Genomic DNA, 18163 nt, shown 5'->3' with positions numbered 1-18163 from the left:
TCAGTGTCTGTGACAGTGAATCAGACATAAGTCCCATAGCTGAAGTAAAGGCTTTTGTCATAGCCTGTGACATAGATCTGTCAAATAAAGTCTGCATATCAGCAGTGGTATTAAATTCAGCTGGGGGTGTATTTGAACTCTCTTGAATGGGGACATGAGATCCAGAGGGATTTTGATTATCCTTGTCAGTAGGCATAATGATTATGCTGAGAAAACTGACAGGTTTAAACAGAACAGATTAAATTGATAAACCTAGAGGAATAAAACAACCTAGAAAGGAGGGTTGATTAACCCCAAGGAAAAGGAGGGGAAATCAGGGTACAAACAGGTACTCACAATATAAATGAATGCAAAAGTCAACCGGAGACACAGTGAGCGGTCCGACCGCCACTAACGCTAAACCCCAACTCCGAGTTCCGGCCGTTGGGGGCGTTATCAGCTTCAGAGCGCGGGAAACCAATAAAATGGCCGCCGCGCGCGGCTAAAATCACGAACAAATACTCGCCTCCGTGTCATTAATAAAATCATGACTTTACGTCATGGTAATAGTAAAATCTGTGAATTAACAAGGAGACTGTCAAGAAGACATTCTAAACTTAGTGAAAATGTGGGAAATCACTGAACTATGTTCTACAGACCAAAGAATAGGATCAGATGGATACAGTCCTGAATACCTTTCTAAACTGATAGTCTGAGGACCATATTAAAACATTTGGTGATAAGGGCTTATAACGGTTTTACTTTTATGACATGTTATGTTTGGCAAGCCTCCCTTACTGACTGCTTGCTGATGCATAAGTGATTTTTGATACATGTTTTAGCTGAACTGGCTTGCACAGGGTTAATACATATAATGTATATATTGACTCAAACCCCAATAAACACCTCTTAACAGTTCTTTCATACAAGCCTCATATACACATTTAACCCCTTAAGGACCAAACTTCTGGAATAAAAGGGAATCATGACATGTCACACACGTCATGTGTCCTTAAGGGGTTAAAAAGGTATACTCCAAGTCCCAAAGCAACTTTAGCATTATGAAGCTGTTTTGGTGTATAAACCATGCCCCTGCAGTGTCACGCCAGTTAAATTATTTTGTTAATGCAGCCCTAGTCACAACTCCCCTGGCTCCGGAGTCTTCATGAAAAAAAAAAAAAAGCAACAACAAAAAAAAAAAAAAAGCAGTTTTCACTTTCAAACAGATCTTATAGCACAGTAGCTTTACTTTAGAATGTATAAACCCTAAATGGTAGAGAATTGAGCAGTGAGACTGCAGGAGCATGAGCTACACACCAGAACCACTTTAGTTTGTTTTCAGGCTTTGTGTGTCCCTTTAATGCTAATCAGTGATGCCTTTATATGTGTGACTGTGCAGTTTCCATAGTTATATGCATATATGTACTTCTTGAGATTCTAAGTAAAACACAGATTATAAAAAAAAAAAAAAAACATGCATGATTGATCAGAATATTTATATCATTTTAATTCAAATTAGACATGTAATAGAACTAACCTGTGAACATTTCGTATAACACACACCCAAATGACCATAAATCACTAGCTGTGGAATAATCTGCTCCCTTTATGATTTCTGGAGCCACATAGACAGGAGAACCTGCAGGACAGCAAACAACATAACAATTTAAAATAATGTAATTTTGAATGCTGACTTATTTTGCAGAATTTAGAAGCAACATTTATTATGAAACATAAGTGTTCTATTTAACACAGTTACTTCTAAAAAAAAAAAAAAAAAAAAGTCGTAGCTTTCATTAATCCTCAGGATTTGCAGACAGAGGATCAACTCTAAAGACATCTCAAAAAATACATTTTAAAAAAATGCAGGGCTGAAATATGCAACTTTTTCTTTGCATCTGCAAAGTCAAGAATTTCATACAGTGTTTCACTAAGAAAAATTACATTCATATTTTACGTAACTATAAATATGCAATGCAAAATCCAAGAGGCTTATTGCAAAACATAGTCATTTGCCATATCTGTTTTACAAAAAAAAAAAAAAAACACATTAAATAAATCAGGTACTGACTTAATTCTCCATTACCTTTAATTCGCTTTCTCAAGCTTCTCCTAGGGGTAGATTCTTCGGGATCTAAGACATTCTCTTCAGATCTGATCATTGCAAGAAACTCTTCAAGATTTTCTCCTTGGGCTTTGGAAAAACTGAAGTTTGTCAATTTTAAAGTGCCTGGTCCATCAAGAAGAATCTGTAAAGATAAGAAATATTAAAAATACCAATTAAAGCATCTCCTGATACAAACACTTAATTAAAAGGATCACAGGCGTAAAATGCACATATCTCCTTATTTCATTAATGATGTGATATGTCCAAATTCCTTGATCCTAGAGTAAGTGAAAAATCAGGGACCACACTAGCACTTGTAAGACATTCAAGGATAATTAAGACTACAGAGCATTAGCGCAACATTCTCCAAAAGTAAAATTCATTGATCTATTTTAGTGGTTCCTTATAATTGTCAGTGGGCCTAATTATTTACATGGCATTATCTTGGTTCCACTAACAAAACAAAAAAAAAAAAAGTATTTTTCGGACTAGAGGCTATAGTCATGTATGATACATGACTAAAGCCTCTAGGCCGAAAAATTGTATATTTTTTGTCCTTTTTTGATCTCCAATAGATATATTTTTTTGACTTCATCCTACGTTGTGATGCCTGTGCACCTCTATTTTTTTTTCTTTCTGTGAAAAAAAATGACTGAAAGTGAGGGTCAGTGCCCCACAGATAAAAGCCAAAACGTAACGGTCCCTTTTAAACATCAAGAAGCCGATTTTCCGGAGACTCCCCATCTCATGATACACTAATAACTCAGATCTCCACGAACTTAAACTATGAATGCATGGCGAGCAAACAGACCAAACCTGGAGGACGAATGTCTGAAATTAAGAAAATGTGGACGAAGCATAAATCCTCCAAGACCTTCCCATTGGACAACTTCGAACCATTTCGCATAACTTCACCATATCCCACTAGCTGGTATTAGAAGTTAGTAAACATGTACATATCTGGTGGGACTGTCCTAAGTCATTTACATTTCGGGAACACATTTGAGACGTTATGCTCATATTTGATGATGAGACATACCTCTCCTCAGTTCTACTTTTGCTCCACTATCCAGCTCTATATAAAACCTATAGGAAATCCCTTCTGCACCAATACTTAATGCTACTAAAAGCTTATACCTCATTTAGAAGGGTTAGATCTGTATAAACTTGGATTAACCATCATCGGGTCTAGTAACATCAAGCCACAAACCTTTACTGAATGTTACAATTTTGCACCCCAATTTACGCTTGCCCTTCCTCCCCTCATCTATTGAAGTTACACCGGATTATAGTAAAAGTGATATGAAACAACCACTCTCGTAATATATTCTATTTAGTGCATTATGGTGCAACTTTCATGCTGCCCTCTTTTCTAAATAGCAGTGTTTTCCTCCAAAGTGATAGCTGTCCATGCCATCAGGAAGGTTGCAGTTCAGCTAACAGACTTCAGAAGTAAAAATCTGATAAACAGTGTACGACTTCAAGGAACCTATGTTCTGCCAAAAAAGCCCTGTTGTGCAAGAATTTATGAGATACAGTCAGCGCCATACAAATACAAAAATTGACTGATCACGTATGACTGTATGTATGTATGTATGTATGTATAGCTGTGTGCTGCTAACTGCTTGCCATGTAAAGCCTGAGAATGTATTGCAAATTCAGCAACTTCAACTTTTCTTATTTACCGTATATACTAGAGTATAATCCGACCCGAATATAAGCCGAGGCCCCTAATTTTACCCAAAAAAACTGGAAAAACGTATTGACTCGAGTATAAGACTAGGGTGAGAAATGCAGCAGCTACTGGTAAATTTCTAAATAAAATTAGATCCTAAAAAAAAATATATTAATTGAATTGATTTATTTACAGTGTGTGTATAATGAATGCAGTGTGAGTGTATGAGTGCAGCGTGTGTGTATGAGTGCAGCGTGTGTGTATGAGTGCAGCGTGTGTGTATGAGTGCAGCGTGTGTGTATGAGTGCAGCGTGTGTGTATGAGTGCAGCGTGTGTGTATGAGTGCAGCGTGTGTGTATGAGTGCAGCGTGTGTATGAGTGCAGCGTGTGTATATGAGTGCAGCGTGAGCGTATGAGTGCAGTGTGTGTGTATGAGTGCAGTGTGTGTGTGTGTGTGTGTGTGTGTGTGTGTGTGTTGCAGAGCCTTGGTGGGGGATGGGCAATTTTTTTTTATTATTATTTTAATATTTTTTTATTATTATTTATTATTTTTATTTATTTAATTTAATTTTTTATTATTTTTGTATTATTATTTAATTTTTCTTTTTTTTATTACTACTAATTATTTTTTTTCCGTCCCCCCTCCCTGCTTGATAAATGGCAGGGAGGGGGGCTCTCCTTCCCTGGTGGTCCAGCATTGGCAGTTCAGTGGGGGGCTGTGGGGGCTGTAAGAGAGTTTACTTACCTCTCCTGCAGCTCCGGTCAGCTCTCTCCTCCTCCGCGCCGTCCGTGCAGCTCCCTCTGTCAGCTCCCAGTGTAAGTCTCGCGAGAGCCGCGGCTCTCGCGAGACTTACACTGGGAGCTGACCGAGGTGCTGAACGGACGGCGAGGAGGAGGAGAGAGCTGACAGGAGCTGCAGGAGAGGTAAGTAAACTCTCTTACAGCCCCCACAGCCCCTGTCTGTATTATGGCAATGTAAATTGCCATAATACAGACTATTGACTCGAGTATAAGCCGAGTTGGGTTTTTTTAGCACAAAAAATGTGCTAAAAAACTCGGCTTATACTCTAGTATATACGGTATTTTATAGTGCATTAGAAAAATAATTGGTCCATTCAAGCCGTAGTGCCCCTTTAATGATTTATTCAATAACACTATCAGTCCTCTAGGTTGTAAGCTTTTACAAGCAGGGTCCTCATAAACCTATTATCGCAGTAACATTTTGCAATTGTCTCATTTATTGTTAGAATTCTCTATTTACAATATAGCACAGCGTTGCAGAATAAATTGGCAATACATAAATGCCAATAATAATAAAAATAACACAAATGAGGTCAACATCAAGCTGCGTTCCTTTAAAACAATTTCCTAATTATGGAGTCAGTGCCTTAACCACAGTTTTATATATCCCATGTACACTGGTCCCCTTTATTAGACAATATTTATCCACAGTACAGGACAGTTATTAGGCAAACCGTAAATATACACTCTGAAATGATAATAAGTGTAATAAAGTACTCATTTTACGAGCATCTTACCTTGCGAGGAGTAAGGTCACAAAATAGAATACCAAGTTCATGGATATGATGCAGTGCAGAAATTATGTCAATGCCAAAATCCCTAATCGTTTCTTCTGGTAGGTGTTCATCCTGTGTAATGACTGTTTCTAGTGTGCCACCTGCAATGAAACTGACTACATTAAACAACCAATTATCAATTACCCCCCTTAAAGCAGAAATGGCTTTAGACAATAGAGGTGAATACCACATATGTGGTTTATGACAATTATAAGGTTATTGAGTTACAGAGCTGGAGAACAAATTCAGGGAGTAAATCACCTATAAAAACTTCTGCGAAAAGCCTGCAAGGTAGACAAGCTACTTGGAAGTGCATGAGATCATGGGGGTCAACGCAAACTAAAATAATCCTAAATAAATAAATAAAAATTACTTTGGAATCTGTAACCACAGACAAGGGACAGGCAAATCCAAAATGTCAGAACCAACAGGTTCCAAGAAGAATAGTGCAGGAGTCAAAGAATCATAGCGAGTGTGCTAAGAGATATTCAGAGAACAGATACAGGATAGGCAAGGGCAGGATGTTAAAATAATAATAGTCCTAAGAAATTAAAGGTAAACATATATACTATATATGTTACCAAAAATGTATAGAAGTGTAAAAAAAAAAAAAAAAAAAAAACACTACTAAAATAAGGTGTCTTTCTCAACCTGTCTAAGAGGGATCAGCTTATCCCTTGATGCAGACTATGGAATGGCATAGTAGAGCAGATGATATATCTTACAATCTAGAGGTAAAACAAAATTATGTTAGAAACAAAAACAAAAACAAAAAAAACACCCTCAAACAAGTAATCTAATTGAAAATGAATCTTGCCATCCATTACTATAAAAGTCTAATTTTTTTGTATATTTACAATTTTATTCAGAAAATAACTGCACTTTCCCACACGCAACATGGTCCCCTAAATCGAAGATCTTTCTTTCTTCTCTTATGGCAGCAGAAAGAATGATGTCCTATTGAAACTGAGCAAGGTTGGCTCATAAGAAAATGGAACCAATAAAGTGGGCAGATATACAATTTGGTGGCAAAGTTACAGCACTCTCCCTGTATTCAGAAAAGATCCAGCAAAGAGTTGTCAGAAATAAATATCTGAGTAAAACCCATAGACTTACCAGGTATGCCGATATATGCCATTTTCTTTGCCAAATAATTAAATAACTATAGTTACTATGACTCACAAAATGGTATCTCTACCACAAATAATGGAGTTAGTGGACATATCAGCTAATGTACATGTTTGCAAGTAGCACTGGGATTCTTGAAAAGAAAAGTGAAGAGCCAGTTCAGCATGTATTTACATTGAGCTGACCAGTACTATGCGAGATGACCAATCAAGCCAGCATGACACACTGGTAAGAAGAGATGCCAAAATAGAGTGATAGTTACACAGGTCGTAATATTTAAAGTTATTGGATAAAAAGGGTAAATCACATTTCAGTACTTGGTGTAAAGCAATAATCACTATCCATTCTAATGTATAGATGGCAAACTCATTTTTTTACGAGAGCCTGTTAATGAGGCATAAATAAAAATAACTTTCCTTGAATATAAAAACAATCATGTAATCTTAAAGAATCACTATAGGATCAGGAACACAAACATGTATTCCTGACCCTATAGTGTTTAACCCACCATTTAGGTGGCTTGCCCCACCTTAGCCTCCCTATAAAACTTTAAAACTCACCTTATTTCCAGGGCCTCGCGGGTCCGCCAGCGCTGGCTCCGCCCCCTTTGAATCAATGCATCTCTAGGAGGAAAATTCAGCATCTTCATGCAGAACGTGGGGACGCTGAATGGCAGGGCTGCTTACTGTGCAGCCCTGAGCCAGGAAGACACCCCCCACAGTGGCCATCTAAGGAGTGGCCACTTGGAGGTATCCCTAGGGGCAATGTAAACGCTGCCTTTTCTCTGAAAAGGCAGCGTTTACATGAAAATGCCTGAAGGCAATGATTATACTCACCAGAACAACTACATTAAGCTGTAGTTGTTCTGGTGACTATAGTGTCCCTTTAAATACAATTTACATTGTGTTTGATAAAATGTTAAGAATAAACATACTTCTCCATTTTGCTTTATAATCGCTCATGCTGGGGGGGGGACGAAATACAAACAGACAAACCATAAACTTACCAGTACACAGCTCCACAACAAGCCACAGGTGGTTACTGGTTTCATACCACTCATAAAAAGTGACCACATTCTTGTGTTTTATGCTGTGTATTAAACGAACCTAGAAAATAAAATTAAATAAGCATTCAAGGCCATAAACAAGACAACAGTATGACTACTTATAAGAAAAGTTGTTCTGGTGGCATTCTCGTACACTTATTCTGGTGTGAATAACAGATAAAAGGTTACTCAAAGTACATTTCCCTGATATGAAGTGGTCACGGAGCTTGGAGTCAGTATATGCAGCACTTACAGAGAAAATGTGTGCTACCTGAGGCAGAGTATTAATTTTAATCATCAAAGATGTCTGTAGTCATCATGCATTGTATGCCAATGACAGAAGATTAATGGCGGCACAGACCCCCTCTGTGCCATCCAAAGAGGAAAAGGTGGTAAGGAGAACTTGGCCTCTGTGGGATCACAGGTAATGAGGATCTAATTTTAACTTTTACTTTTAAATATATAAGTTTATGCCAACACAATGTGTAGATTTCGATATAAATATTTTTACTTTCCAAATTTACTATTATAAATCAAAGTTGCTTTTGTCTTTCCAAAAACATTAATTATTAATCTATAAAATGAAGGAAATGCTGTGGATGCGTACCCCAGGTCTACCATCTAGGGCCTAGACAGTAGACCAGGTGTAAGCATCTTTCACCTCTCCAGATGTCATGAACTACAATCTCCCACAATGCACTTACTGCCATAATCCGTGACCTACTTACCCAGTTTGTTAATTCAGGTCTTTTACTTTTGTCTATGCAAAGTATAGCAACAAAGTTGATAGTGCCTTTTCTTCGGCCCTTGTACACGACAGACTTGCTTCCTTTCCCAAACTCTTCATATAAAATATAGTTTTCCATTCTCACTTTTAGCAAGTTTTAGAATTTTGACACTAGTAGCATATGTACACCAAATCACTACAAGAAAAAAGGTAAGTTTTAACACATTATAACAGAATCTAGCTAAAATGATCACTATCTTTAAAGTCCTCCTCTATTTCCATTGTGTTGTGCAATAGCTAAAGGTTTAACACAGAGAATGTGCATATTTGTATATGTGCATATATCTGCACAGCATGGATGTTGCAGCCAGTATACTTTGTTGCATAAGCAGAGGGGTCAATACCTGCCTGAAAGGTGCTGGTGGTCCCAAGTAATTAAGGAGAAGGGACAGAAAATATAGTGGGACAGTTTTGGATCTCAAATCGAGGAAAAGTGGTACACATGAATTTCAAAACCTGCACATAATGCTTGACAAGCTAAACCCTGCAGAATTGTAATATATTTTAAAGGATAACTGTCATATTGAATACTCTATGTGGTTATGGTGCCAGTTGTGCTCTGTCCCCTCAATTTTAAGACGGTTTGACTTATTACCTGTGGTCTGCCAGATGGATTTCCCTGCCTCCACCAGAGAGCCAGAGCTCAGGTGAAGCTCTTGGCTAATGAGCTGTAACTTAGGAGAAATAACAGAAGCTCCTGCTTAGGAACATCTGTCTCTCCAGTTAAAGTAGTGCAAGCGGGGAGCAGCCCCCAGAGAACGAAGGTAAGAAGTCAAACAGCTCTAAAATGGTTTGAATATTCATGACTGTGTGCGTCAGGGCACTCCTAGTTCCATAACTACTACAGCGCGCTTGTTTACAGGGAAACTGACACTTATTCCTCTCACTGTAGCTGTAATATAACTATGAAGCCCTTCTGTCTCTAATGTAAAAAGTGAATTAACTCACCTTTTTTCCAGGGCCGCACGGATCTGCCGGTGCTGGTTCCTCATTTTTCTTTTGGATTTTTTTTTTTTTACATTTATAAAAACATACTATTTTTGAACAATGTTCTAGGACAAGGGTCAGCAACCTATGGTATGCATTCTATGCACAGGGTGCCTTTGACTGCTGACCCAAATTGGCTAGATGGGGAGATCAGAAGAGCTCACCTGCCGGCACACGGTGCCTAGAGCATGGACAGCCGGAAAAGCCTGTGATATTCCCCTACAACTGGTGCAAACACATTTAGCAATGTTTAAAAATAAATAAATAAAGCTGTGATGTCCCAGAGACAATATTTTTGGTTAATGCAAATGAGAATAAAACAAATTATCCTAATAACTTCTTAAGGGTGGATAGCTCTACTTTTTATTTTAATTTAAAAATTTAATTTTATTAATACACCAGACAACAAATTATTGCATTCATGTCAATTAACAACACTAGCAGCATTACTCACTGAAATGGGAAAGTTTTTGAATTGAAAGGGAGCATTCACTAAAACTCACCAAAGCAAATAAAATTAAATCCAAACCAGCCAAGTTGTGCCACCGCTGATAAGGAGACTTTTTGGTAGTCAAGATTTTTTTTTGCTTGAAGGGATTCTATAATGCCAGGATAACAAAGCCACAGTATACAAATAAGATAAATTGGCGCAAGATTCAACCTAATAGACAAAAAAATATTATATTATATACCAATACAATAAAATAAGCAGCACCAGCAATGTACCCTGGTAAAAAGGTACCACGTAATACAGAAAAGAGAAAAGTGCTAGTGCGCTGAGAAATTTGTATAGAGACACCTATAAAATCATCCAGTGACTCTCCAAATGTAAAATAGTGATTAAAACAGAGACCCAAAAGACAAATATGTGCACCCAAATCACTGACACACATATACTTATAGCCTTATAGCCTGTCAATGTTGGTAGCTGGGTACTGTAATGAGGGAGACAAAAAACGGGGAGGGGGGACAGTAGGAGGTACTCCTAGTGCATTAAAGTAAAAATATACATATAAAACACATATATATAAAATCCCTATAGGTAAAAAACTCACAAAAGTAGAGTGGTATAAGCCCCACTCACGGCTATCATGCCCAGGGAGGATCAGCCCCTTGGGTACGTGGGATCCGCAGAAAAAGCTCTTAGTGACCACTGTTATAGACGCAAAAATTTATTGGTATAATAATGAATTCCAAGCAATAAAACATAAAAATGGGTCAGTCCAGCCGCAAGCTCACCACACCAAATCGATCAGAAACAGGGATAGATGTTAAAACGTGAGTCTTTGCTCCTGTTCACTCCTGTTTCGAGGTGCCTCTTGCCGGTAGACGTTTCCCAGTCACTTCCGTGTGCGTCAATGCCGTGGTCACGTGACCACGGCATTGACGCACACGGAAGTGACTGGGAAACGTCTACCGGCAAGAGGCACCTCGAAACAGGAGTGAACAGGAGCAAAGACTCACGTTTTAACATCTATCCCTGTTTCTGATCGATTTGGTGTGGTGAGCTTGCGGCTGGACTGACCCATTTTTATGTTTTATTGCTTGGAATTCATTATTATACCAATAAATTTTTGCGTCTATAACAGTGGTCACTAAGAGCTTTTTCTGCGGATCCCACGTACCCAAGGGGCTGATCCTCCCTGGGCATGATAGCCGTGAGTGGGGCTTATACCACTCTACTTTTGTGAGTTTTTTACCTATAGGGATTTTATATATATGTGTTTTATATGTATATTTTTACTTTAATGCACTAGGAGTACCTCCTACTGTCCCCCCTCCCCGTTTTTTGTCTCCCTCATTACAGTACCCAGCTACCAACATTGACAGGCTATAAGGCTATAAGTATATGTGTGTCAGTGATTTGGGTGCACATATTTGTCTTTTGGGTCTCTGTTTTAATCACTATTTTACATTTGGAGAGTCACTGGATGATTTTATAGGTGTCTCTATACAAATTTCTCAGCGCACTAGCACTTTTCTCTTTTCAGGATAACAAAGCCGTTTTCCTGGCACTATAAAATCCAACAGTGCCCCCTCCCTCGTGTCCGGGGCCGGTGCAAAGATTTTTGCCGGCCTAGAATTTTTTTTTTTTTTTTTTATCTTGCATCCCCATTTGTTCCACCCACTCACGCAGACTTACCTACATTAATCCATACACACACGCTGACCCATACACACACACAGACCCAGGCAGACTGACATACACAAACATACTGAATGAAACAGCCTGACATATCCTATGAAATACACACTGCATGTTCTCTCTTCCCTTCATAGCACTTTGCTCCTCATTCCGGTCACCTTTCATGCGCCCGGTGGCCGACACTCCTTTTCAGCCCCAATTCCTGTTATTCTCCCGCCCACACATACAGGGCAAGGGGTGAGCGAATGAGGCACCCTTGAGCTGCCGCGGTGCTTGTCTGGGGAGCATGAGAACGTCCAGCGTCAGATAATGGACCAAAGGTCCCTTTCAATTTAGGAAGTCCCTCTAGTGGCTGTCTGGTAGACAGCCACTAGAGGAGGAGTAAACCCTACCAGGTAATTATTGCAGTTTACAAAAACTGCAATTATTACCACTCTAGGGTTAAAAAGACGCTCGAGGCACCCAGACCACTTCTGCCCATTGGAGTGGCCTGGGTGCCAACTCATACTACCCTTAACCCTGCAAGTGTAATTATTGCAGTTTTCATAAAGTGCAATATTTACCTTGCAGGGTTAACTCCTACTAGACAGCCACTAGAGGGCACTTACGTGTTTATAGCACATGAAATGTCACGCTATGTGAGGACCTCCAGTGTCGCTGAAATCCCCATAGGAAAGCATCGAAAGCCCTTTTCAATGCTTTCCTATGGGGAGGTCTATTGTGTGTACGCGGCATTGCCGCACATGTGCATTAGGTCTCCCCCGCTGGCGGCCGCGAATGCTCAATAGGTCTCCCCCGTCGGATGACGTCGGCTGGGGAGGAGCGTGGGCGGACCCTGACCCTGTGCCGAGGGACACTTCAGCAACATGGGATGGGGGTGAGAGGGAGAGGGATGGGGAGGTGAGAGTTTGTTTTCCTGGCACTGGAGAGTCCCTTTAAGGGTGATGGGAGTTTGCACCCAGACCACTTCAATGAGCTGAAGTAGTCTGGGTGCCTACAGTGTCCTATTTTAATTTCTATTCAATTTTATTTGTAGTTTAGTGAGCAACCCTGACAGAGAATTTTAAACTTCAGGCAACAAAATTCTCCCAAGTCAGATGTTTCCGTTTTGCTATTTTGGGCTAAAATGTTTAAAATTTGCTAGTAATTCCTAACTAATACGCTATGGAATAACCATGCCTGTCCGGATCGTCCACTAAACTCTGAGTTTTAGTCCAGAACACCCAAACTGGACAATGTTTCCAGCCCGGCTTTATATCATCCTATAGTCTGAGATTCACATTCCCAGCAATTCTCTCTGTAATGAGGGTCTGACAGGCTGCCCAGCTCCTGTCACAGAGAGTGTTCACAGGAATACACGAGCTGGCTGCTGGGAGTACAATTCACAAGTATTAATAAGATTATATTATATAGCACCAACATGTTCTGCAGCGCTGTACAATATTTACAGACATTATATAAAAGATAACACTAACACACACAGCTGTAACACAGAGTGCCCTGCTATTGCAGGTTATATATAAACAGTAAATATATATTATAATAAGCAGTATTATGGCTGCCACTGATTACTAACCTGTGTGAGAGTCCGGAGAGCTAGCTCACTGACACAGGGACTGACAGGCAGAGTGCTGAGAGTCCCACAACGTGCTGCCTGCGTGACGTCACACCACGTCACATACACCGACCCACCTGAACTACGTCTGTAACAGAATACAAACCGCTCGCCGACCAACTGCCAGGGAGCCGGACTGTCCCATGCGTGGGAGAAGGGGTGCACGTGTAGGCCATCAGGTGATTTCAACGTATTTGTTTTTTTTGTTAACGAAGCGACACGTTAGTGGTTAGAATCACTACATACTTTCATAGCCAGCACTGGCGGAACATCAGAAAAACAAAAGGAAAAGAGATGTCAATGTGTAGTTGTGACTAGCACACCCTATCCTGTGGTTGTCTTTGGATTATTCCGTTGCTATGGTAACGAGGATAAAGGACGCGTTACGGAATCTTCGGGTAGACTAGTAACAGGAAGCTGGGATACTGGCCGCTGCCGTACAGGGAGGTCACGTGACTGGCATCCAATGGCATAGCAGGAGGATGGCAGATCAGCTAGAGACAGGCTATACAACATCTCTGCAGACTGATTCAGAACTTTAGGTACTACAGTGCTTAGTGCTTATCTATTATCCATTGAGAGGTTTTATGCGCAGTCTCATCACTTAACATGCAGGGCTATTCTCTAAAGTGAGAATTGTCAGGTTGGCAAAGTGAGTTTCAAATTAGATTACATTTTCAACAGATTAGATTCCCAGCACTTTGGACCACCAGAGGTCAGCATGCCCCCTCCCTGCAAGGCAGGAACAGGGAAGGGGGAATGTTGTGTTTGTGGTTATTTTTTTTTTTTTTTTTAAATTGTAATTATGAATTTGATAAAGCTCCTATACAAAAACTGTGCTCCTATACAGTGCTCCTCAACCCTCTCCTCAAGGCACACAAAACATTCCAGGATTTAGGGATTAGACAGTGTTAGAAAATAACCTTGGACTCTAAGATTTGTTTTTTCTAAACACCTTAGACCTTTTCCTATGGGAACGTATTGTGATTGGCTGAGATCATACATTTTTATTATGTCAGCCAAGGAGGTGGGTTGGGGGTTGGGCCAGATGCAAGGAGGTAAAGGGGGGATGCTGACCACCTAAACAGTTGTTTAAAATTATAGTGCCTGGAATAAACATGTTCCTGACACTATAGTGCCCCTTTAAATTTTAAATGTACTTGAACAACGCTGTTTGAATTCCTGACACTACTTGCTTTGATCCAGTTAAAGTTTGCTATAGGTTTTTTTTTTTTTTTAGTTTTTTTTCTATATTCTCACTAGTTTATGTATATGTTTTAATTTACGTGATCTGTTGAGATTTGGCGTTGTAGGTCCTTCTGATACCGGAGAAACTGACGGAAGCCAAGCACAGAGAGATGGACACAGGTTTCTTCAGGAAGGAAGAGATTCTTTATTCGGTTCACCGATCGGGACTAATGTCACCAAAATACAACAAGTTCTGAGCCCAGGACAATAGTGCAGGCTCCTTATATAGGCACATAACTCCTCCCATATTAAGCTCCACCCGCACATTCTCTTGACCAATCAATACGAACAAGAACTAACTTCCTGCCTGACCGCATGGCTTGTCCAGCACAATAGAGGAGGGGAATACTACATCCGGTATTCCTGTACATGCTCCGTACACTACTGATCGTATCTTGCCACGTGCAACCAACCAACCGATACGTCAGCATATGCACGTACACATGCCACGTGGTAATCTCGGCCTACTAAATTTATTTTTACAGAGATTCCACCACATTCCCCCCTTTGATGCCTCTTGATATTTCACAATTACTTGAGGCATCACTTAACCTTGGTTTGCATACACCTCAGGTTACCATGAACCAGATCAGACTTTTCTTATGATGTGAATCCCTCAGCACTACTCTTCCTGCATTGGTTCTCCCTGATCTAGAGCCTCATATTTATATATAGCCATTATCTGTGCTGCAGCCTTCCTTTCTGCTATATTTTCTATCAGGCTTTGCACAGACCTAACCACTAAGGGAATAAGACAAGGCAGGAGCAGACACAACATTAAAATCAGTATGACTCCGCCTACCAATGCCTTAAGCCCTCCAAACTGCTCATACCAGTTACCAAACCAACTACTTGGATTGTACCCTTTCCATACCTGAGTAGGCACATGCGCTAGTTTAACCATATGGCTAGTAAGCTCAGCTATTGCTTGCCCTTTGTCATCTATTTGAAGACAGCAATTGCTCAGGTTAAACTTCCCACATACACCTCCCTCTACTGCCAATAGGTAATCCAAGGCTAATCTATTTTGGTACACTGCTGTTCCTCATCCTGGTATTATGCTTCGCTAGAAGATTGAGCGCTTGTGAGGTCTCATTAGTAATTATCTCAACCACCGCCTGTAACCTTATAATGCGGTTGAGCATATAAATTGGGGTTCTATATCTGAAAGTACCATCCTCTGCCCATGTGGCTGGCCCATAATAATCTATAATACGCTGGGGAGGCCATTCATCATCTTCCCAGTCGCCTATCTCTATGGGTCCCCTTTTCTTCCTATGATTCACATCATACACTTTAACACCTAAAGTCTCACCTGTTTCGATAGGTAACAAGAAGAAGGATGGTTTGAGCATACCCAACACACATGCCCCTTCCCAGTCCTGTGGCAACTCCGAATAGGCCTTCTTACCACAGATCCAGTACAAATTTGCTGGGGCTTTCCAACTAGATGTGATAGATAAATCAAACCATACGTCCTTTAAATTGGCATATCTTGCAAACGGGTTAGATGGTTCTGAGACATTTGAAGCCGACCACCAAGTTGAATTCTTTGTATCATCATCATAAGCTTTTTGCCCTAGACAAGTTAACTCTCCTACAGAAGTATTAAACATCATTCCTTTCCTTGCTATGCAAACATAACCTATGATGGAGGTCTTTAATCTCCACTCAGATTTACCTCTAACACTCATCTGATAATCGGCTTGTGAGGATATTAATTGTTCAACTGCCTCAGAACCGGACATTACCTCCTTTGCTTCCCAAGGCCATTGGTCTCCCATGTTAGTACCTCCACACACATAGCAGTTGGTAACATTAAGACTACCGGCAATACTCTCAGCTAAATCTATGAACAGGTTTTTAGCGTTATGGGGGATCTTATTATCTATACTCATCTCTTCATAAAACGAATGGAATACCTGATGAGTTTGGGAGGTTACCGTATCGGTCTCTATCCCTATAAACAATACTGTCCCAGGGTCTAAACCCGTCCCGTATATTTGAAACCCAAATAAATTACCATATCTATCTAAGAATTGGTCAGGATTATTTATAAGAATATGGACTGGATTGCATTCCATAGACTTACAGTATGGATTGGTAGGCAACTTAGTCACAATCATGTCCTTGTCTGCTGTCTGTCCCCAAGTTGCCCACCCCACACAAGACCAATATGGGCAAAAATTATATTCTCTATTTGGGCATCTAGGACTCACATACTTATTTTTACTACTGGGACATATATATTTATCATTAGACCCATACGTTCTCTCCCATCTAAGATCCCCACATACATTCCACGGCTTTCTACCACTTGATATTGCTTTGCATGCATCAAATAGCAGAACACCCGAAGAATGTACGGATTCTAACACCGTTTTGTTTATTAGGGTCCCCTGAGGATCTCCATTCCTGAGAGTCAACCAAATTGTACGGGGTTGATACTCCGGATTGAAGCACTTAGGTTCTCCTATCCCTAAATGGCATACACTATACTCTATATTTAAGTATCTACACCTAGACACATCTCCTTTACATTCATATTGCGAATGCCAAATTAGGGTCTGGGAAATATGGTTACCTGTTCTTGTAGTATTAATGCATACCTCACAGCTAGGAGTGTCGGTACCTCTACCTTCCTGAATATAAAAATACATATAAATAAACATTATCACAAGCACATCTTTCGTCGGCTGCATCCTCAGTCTTCGTCCGTGCGATGGCACCTCAGCTTCCAGGATGTAAGGGCTGCAGGGAATGGAGTTCTGCTCGTCTTCACAGGGGTCCCTTCGAGACTTTCCTGGCTTTTAAATTACACGTCGGTGAGCGGACAGGCTTTATTATGGCCGTCTAAACACTCACTTACCAATCTCTGAAACAATAAAATTTGTAATCCACAAGTTTCCTCGTCACTCCGACTGAGTCGTGCGCTTTAACCGGATCTTGCAGGGATTCTCTGGATCTGATGTAGCTTGCCAAGAATCTACCGCTGCTGGTTTAACCCTGGAGTGATGAATCCACGGAGTCACTTCAGCCACTTTTATCGCTGTAGGGGTAGACAAAAGAACAACATAAGGACCTCTCCACTTGGGCCCTAACGGTACATTATTCCACTCTTTAATCCACACTTGGTCTCCTGGGTGGTAACTATGAACAGGGGGATAAATATTCACAGGTAATCTATCTTGTACCCATTTCTGTACCTCCTCCATAGTCTTACCCAACTCTATAACCTGCTGCCGGGTAATTCCTTCTCCCAACTGACTCAAATCCCCCCTTAAGTTACCAAGTACGGGAGGTGGACGCCCATACATGATTTCAAAAGGAGAGAGACCCATCCTTCTGGTAGGTGTACTGTGAATTCGCAACAGAGCTATGGGCAAAAGAACGTTCCACTTAAGTTGGGTTTCCTGACACATCTTTGCCAACTGGTTCTTAATAGTTCTATTCATTCTCTCTACTTTACCAGAACTCTGAGGTCTATATGCCGTATGAAGTCTCCACTTTATACCAAGCATATGAGTCAGTTGTTGTAGGCACTGATGAACAAAAGCTGGACCATTGTCCGATCCTATAGAGCAGGGTAGTCCATATCGGGGTATTATTTCTCGTAGCAGGAATCTCACAACTTCTCCTGCTTTCTCTGTACGAGTAGGACATGCTTCTACCCAGCCTGAATAGGTGCACACAACTACTAGTAGGTAGCGATGTCCACCAGATTTAGGCATTACTGTATAGTCAATTTGTAGATCGGACATAGGGAGTCCCCCCATATACTGAACTCCTGGTGGCTTTACTGGTCCTTGCCTTGCATTATTTTTAGCACACGTTACACATCTTCGTACAATGGCTTGAGTTAAGTTGGA

At 40.4% G+C, this 18163-nt stretch overlaps 1 protein-coding gene across 1 annotated transcript in view; it reads right to left on the bottom strand.

The window, feature by feature from the left end:
* The window catches only part of ULK4 (unc-51 like kinase 4), a 953247-nt gene extending 944823 nt beyond the window's left edge, over positions 1 to 8424 (bottom strand). Inside the window, exons 1-5 of the mRNA XM_063452087.1 lie at positions 8240 to 8424; positions 7473 to 7572; positions 5300 to 5439; positions 2066 to 2228; positions 1517 to 1618 (exon numbers count right to left, since the gene is read on the bottom strand). Coding sequence (XP_063308157.1) covers positions 1517 to 1618; positions 2066 to 2228; positions 5300 to 5439; positions 7473 to 7572; positions 8240 to 8377 — 643 coding nt within the window. The 5' untranslated portion in view covers positions 8378 to 8424. The remainder of the gene's footprint in view (positions 1 to 1516; positions 1619 to 2065; positions 2229 to 5299; positions 5440 to 7472; positions 7573 to 8239) is intronic.
* Between the last annotated feature and the right edge of the window lie 9739 nt (positions 8425 to 18163).

Source organism: Pelobates fuscus, chromosome 4 (genome assembly GCF_036172605.1).
Source record: "Pelobates fuscus isolate aPelFus1 chromosome 4, aPelFus1.pri, whole genome shotgun sequence".
Lineage (NCBI taxonomy): Eukaryota > Metazoa > Chordata > Amphibia > Anura > Pelobatidae > Pelobates > Pelobates fuscus.
Note: the sequence above shows the minus strand (reverse complement) of the source record. Positions and strands in the feature narration are given on the sequence as shown.